This window comes from Physeter macrocephalus, chromosome 5 (genome assembly GCF_002837175.3).
Source record: "Physeter macrocephalus isolate SW-GA chromosome 5, ASM283717v5, whole genome shotgun sequence".
Lineage (NCBI taxonomy): Eukaryota > Metazoa > Chordata > Mammalia > Artiodactyla > Physeteridae > Physeter > Physeter macrocephalus.
In genome coordinates, this window is record NC_041218.1 from 23750082 (window position 1) to 23756100 (window position 6019).

Consider the following 6019-nt stretch of genomic DNA (forward strand, 5'->3'; position numbering starts at 1 on the left):
CCGGAGTCTGCGCTCCGCAACGGGAGAGGCCACAGCAGTGAGAGGCCCGCTTACCGCAAAAAAAAAAAAAAAAAAAAAAAAAGTCCTTGGCATACTCCAGATTATCATAGAAGGAAGGAAGGAAACTAATCTTTAATGAAAACCAACCACGTGCTAAGCATTAGACTTGATGAGTCCAGCCTCAGATTCAGTTGTGTGTGAGTGCTTTCAATACACTAGGCATTTCATTTAATCCCCAAAATAGTCCTATAAGGTTTTCTTTCTTTCTTTCTTTTTAAATAAACTTTTAGTTTTAGAATAGTTTTAGATTTACAGAAAAGTTGCAAAGATAGCGCAGAATTCCCCGGGAGTGTTCTCACCTAGTTTCCCTGATTGTTAACATCTTCCCATGGGTACATTTGTCATGACTAAGGAATGTACACTGGTACTTTACTGTTAACTAAACTCTATACTTCATTCAGATTTTTCTACATTTTCCCTAAGGTTCTTTTCCTGTTAAAGAATCCCATCCAGCCATAAAGTTTTATTAATCAATCTTTATAGCTATGGAAACTGAGGTCCAGGGAGATAATAACCAGGCTATTTATCCTGCTAATTAGCAGAGCTAAGATTCTGAACTTGGGTCTGTTTAACTCCAGCCCAAGCGTTCCCACTGTGCTGGCCTCCCTCTCCTAGTACACCAGTCCAAAAGCGCTTCTGAGAGGCCTGCTACAGCTGGGAAAACTTGCAGTTCTTTGATTCCTCGTTGATTGCCTCTGCTTGACCTGGCCTAGTACAGGGCCTCGCATTATACCCAGATCATAAATCTAGCCTCAGAATAAAGGCAAACGCTCTGATGTCATGAAGCCTAGCAACTAGCTGGGAGACTCTGAGCAGAGCTCTAAGCTTTTGAGTACTCATGTATTACTGGAAATAACCTCTGTTCCTCTCCAGTTGTCTTGTGCTCTGGTTTGCTGCCCCCTAAAGCTTCTACTTGGGGAGGACTAAAGGAGGCTAAAAATTAGCATTGTGGGCATTCTGGGACTTGGGAGCAGGACTGGGAACCCCTCACCCCAACCCATAGAGAAAGTGACCCAAGCAAAGCACCATGATGCCAGAGCAGTGGGAAGCTTTCCAAGGTGACAGGCCCCTATACGCCCACCCCAGAACTGGAAACTTTCCCAGGAAGGGCTTTAGCATATGCAAATCAACAAAAGCCCAATGGCTCTCTGAGGAAGAATTCTCAGGGTACAGCTCCATGGCGCTATTTCTTACACCATTATGGACTGGTTATATGACATCAAGTTTTTCTCTCTTACAGTCTTGAATCCAACATGGAAGCTTTTTCTAGAGGCTCCCAACTCATGATCTAAGCCCACCTTCCACCATCTTCTTGTGTACTATTTCCCTCTGTTTGATTTGACTGACAGACCAGGAGGAGGGCTGGCTTTCTCATACCTTGCATCTCAGAGAAATCTGAGAGACTTAAACTATTAGATGGGTCAGAGTTCTTCATTTCTATTTCTGCACGGAGGGAGGTGATCTCCATCTCATACTCTCCTCGGATGCGCTCCATGTCCTCGAGTTCATTCTGCATCCGGCAGAGATCCTCCTGCAGGGAGGCTATGTCACTCTCATGTTCAGTCGCAGAGTCCTCCGCTGCTTGCCGCAGATTCTGGATCTCAGCCTGGGCCAAATGCAACTCCTGTTCTATTTCCTTAAGTTCACATTCTTTTTCACTCTCTAACAGGGAAATCTCCTCCCGTAGAGACCGCAGCTCACCTGCAAAGCCCAAAGACGATCTTGAGATGATCAAGAGGACAAGTGAACTAATCTACCATATTCTAGAAGCACAAAGTTAAAGGCCGACTTATTTCTTATCTGGAAACGCCTGACAACCTGCTCTCTACCCCATCAGAGAAGTATAGCTTCACCTGATATGGAATAAAGGGAATACCTAAGAAGAGAACAGAGTGAATCTATGTAGCAAGGTGCAGTAGAAAAGTAGATCTTGAGGTTTGGCATCAAAAACAAATTAGGCTACTCCAAACAAAAAGTATTAAGTGCTTCTATGAAATTGCCTGACAGTTAAAGACCAAACCTAATTTACAGCATTTTACTGATGCCCTGAGTCTTTCCAAAAAGCCCCTTACTAAAAAAATTTACACAGACTATTCTCACCTATTCAGTCTGGGAGCTTAGAAATCACAGAGCCTCAGCTCTTCCATCAACTGCCTGTGTAAGTACTGGTCCCAAAACAATGTGTATTTAGAGCTCACAGCTGAAATTCAAATATAGGTTCATCTCATGAGAACCAAACATAGGAAAATAACCTAGATGCCAATCAATAACGGATAGCTTAAATTGAAGAAGGTAAAATAGAATATTGGCAGCCATTTAAAAGAAAGTGGCAGATCTATAGAGAAGACATGAGAAAGTTTCCATAATATACTAACTAGGAAGAAAAATGAGCTGTAAAATACATGGTATTATCTTATTTTATAAAAAATATTCATACGTATAATATATAACACAAATATACAAAGACATAGAAAAAGGTCTGGAAAGATATATGTCCTAAACCATACAGCATAGTTGCTTCCGAGGAATGAGACAGCATGTGAGAGGGACTTTTACTTTCCACATCATATATATCAGTGCTGTCTGACATTTCAAGCCTATATTTTATAATAGGTTTTAATTTACAAAAGAAACATGTCAGAGCTCTCAGTATCCGTGGAGCATCTCAAGGTTTCTGGACAGAGGTACCCATCCAGGATCAGGAGAACCTAAAAGTGGAGCAAGAGTAAAAGGCACTGCCACCAACAGAGAATTCAAAATTTGGGAGTCAGGATTCAGGAATTAGTGAGGATTGGATTGGAAGGGTCAGGACCTTCCCACAAACTCTTTGCAAGGCACACTGTCCCCATCCCTTGCCCCCAACTCCTGTTCATTCTACTCACCCTTCAGATTTCAACTTTCCCTAGCCTCTCCCCCAACCTCCTCAGAAGATTAAGCAAAGCCCTCCATTAAATGTTCTCATAGCCCCTTGTACTTTTTACAGTGTGTGTGTGTACATAAAACGTTGGTCTCCACTTGTAAGCTTCATGAAGACAGGAAACATGTCTCTTTTTCTCACCATTACAGGTTCAGGATCTGCCAGAGAACCTAGCATAATGCACTCAATAAATATTTGCTGTATTCATGCATAAATGAGGCAGGGATACATCTAGTCCACACACTTTTACTGAGGACCACGGGTACAGAATTACATGTTCGGGGTGGAAGGGAGACTCAAGAGGGAGGAGATATGGGGATATATGTATATGTACAGCTGATTCACTTTGTTATACAGCAGAAAGTAACACACCACTGTAAAGCAATTCTACTCCAATAAAGATGTTTAAAAAAAAAGAATTACATGTTTGGGTATTTTTTTAAAAACTAAAACAGAACATGGAGGTTTGAGAAGAAAAATTTGGACACACTGCAGACATAAATGCTGAGCGGACCAGGTGTCTCGGAGGCGGGGGTGCGGGGTGGGAGTGGCACGGGGTAGGCCTCCTGCCAACCTCACACGGGCGGCTCCGGCCACATATTTGCCAGTCTCTCCTTCTCTACAACCATCCTAGCTGTCTCCTCTCTTCAGTCTATTCGACAAGTATTAATTGATCACCCCTGTGCCAAGTCCAAACATCTCCACTTAGATTCTCTGACTTCCTTCCTGTTTTAAGGAAACAAAGTCCTTGCTCTTTCCACTACTGAACGGACACACAAGTCAACCGGCCATTAGGATAAAGGCCTGGGTGGGTTTTCTGTCGAAGGGCTGACCAACCTCTACTTCCCCACTTTGCCCTCAATGTTCGGGTTCAAAACTCCCTTAGGTTCTCCTCTGGGGTCTAGCCCTAAAAAATGACATTCTCAGATGCACTGGGGAATGGAGAACGGTCGCGCTCAGCCTCAGAAAGCTCTTAACTAGAAACACAGAGGGGCGGAGGGGTGGGGCTTGCAGGCAGGCCCCAGGGAGGGGCTTATCGGGAAGATGGGCGGGGCGGGCCCAGCTGGGAGGTGGAAGGGCCTGACCAGGGTTCTGAAGAGCAGGCGCCGGTTGACAGTGAAGCTGGGGCGGTCGGGGGCGAGGCCGAAGACCCGGGGAGGGGTACACAGTGAAGTCAGTTCTCACTCACTGGTTATGGCCTCCATCGCTCCAGAATCCCCCCCCACACTCCGCAAGCGGTCTCTCTGGGGCGGCCTCCCGCCACCAGCCGGTCCCAGCCCCCAAGGGGCTGCGGTGGCCGGAACGGCCTCTCAACACCAGCTACCTCTGAGGCTGCGCGCGCCCCCTCTTGGCCGAAACGGCAACGCGCGTGCGCAAGGACTCGGTTTCCTCCCGCGAGGTGGGGTTTGGGTGCCTTCACGAGACCCGCAGCCCCACCCCCACCCCACCCCCGCGCTCAGATGAGATCCAGTGCTCTACTGGATCCTTTCCTCCATCAGACCAACATGATCTACTGTAACCCATCCCCCCAAAACCCAAACACCAAAAGCTCTCCCTTGACTTCATTTCCCTTATTTCTCTGCTTCTCTTCAAGACATGACTACGGGAATTATGGGTACTCACCTTCTCCATTTCACCTCCCCTCTCCTCTTCGATCCCGATACAATCAGGCTTCTATCTTCACTGAAATGTCTCAGAGCCCTCCATCTCGCCAAATTCAATGGCCATCTTACTTGACTTAGGAACTTCTGACACCGCTGATCACTGTCTCCTTGAAGCACTTTCTGCTCTTGGCTTCCAGGTCATCAGATGCCTCAGTAGTTCCTCCTAACTCAGTCTCTTGTTCATTTCTCCTCCTCTATTGGACTTTTAAATTCTAGAGTATCCCTGGGACTAGACCCTTTTCTCTCCTCTTTCTATATCTCTCCATGTGATTTCATGGTGATCTCCCTTGGATTCAAATGTCATCTATATGCGAATGACTCCCACATTTATATCTCCAGTCCTGATTTCTTCCCTGGTTCTAGATTCATATATCCAGCTGCTTCCTTAATATATTTACTTAGATGTCAATAGCCATTCCAAACTCAACATGTAGAAAACGTGTCTTAAATGGTTCCCCTAGCCCCAAAATTTGTTCCTTGTCAAGTTGTCTTCATTCCAATAAATGACACCACCATCTATTCAGTTTCTCAAGGCAAAGTCATCTTTCATGTCTCTCTTATCCCCCAATCCAATTCAGGAAGTCTTGAGAACTCCAACTTCAAATTACATTCTCAATCATCTCCATTTCTACTGCTCTAATCCCTCTAATCCAACCAACCATCATCTCTTGACTGGACTATTGCAGTTATTTGCTGACCAGATTCACTGTTTTGACTCCTTTCTCTTCATGCAATTTCCACACAGTAACTGAAGTGCTCTTTTAAAAATGTAAAGTGGGGACTGCCCTGGTGGCACAGTGGTTAAGAATCTGCCTGCCAATGCAGGGGACACAGGTCCCAGCCCTGGTCAGGGAAGATCCCACATGCTGGGGAGCAACTAAGCCCATGTGCCACAACTACTGAGCCTGCGCTCTAGAGCCTGCAAGCCACAACTACTGAAGCCCGTGTACCACAAATACTGAAGCCCACGCACCTAGAGCCCATGCTCCGCAACAAGAGAAGCCACCGCAATGAGAAGCCCACACACCACAACGAAGAGTAGCCCCTGCTTGCCACCAGCCCGCGAACAGCAATGAAGTAAAAAGTATGAAATTAGAAATTGTAAAAGTATGAAATTAGAACACTCCCTAACACCATACACAAAAATAAACTCAAAATGGGTTAAAGACCTAAATGTAAGGCCAGACACTATCAAACTCTTAGAGGAAAACACAGGCAGAACACTCTATGACATAAATCACAGCAAGATCCTTTTTGACCCACCTCCTAGAAAAATGGAAATAAAAACAAAAATAAACAAATGGGACCTAATGAAACTTAAAAGCTTTTGCACAGCAAAAGATACCATAAACAAGACCAAAAGGCAACCCTCAGAATG

The 6019-nt window shown here is 45.2% G+C and overlaps 1 protein-coding gene across 1 annotated transcript in view; it reads right to left on the bottom strand.

Moving 5' to 3' along the window:
• Positions 1-6019, bottom strand: part of LOC102993353 (coiled-coil domain-containing protein 136) — a 15201-nt gene that overhangs the window by 3453 nt on the left and 5729 nt on the right. Inside the window, exon 5 of the mRNA XM_028489781.2 lies at positions 1438-1761. Within this exon, the coding sequence (XP_028345582.1) occupies positions 1438-1761 (324 nt within the window). The remainder of the gene's footprint in view (positions 1-1437; positions 1762-6019) is intronic.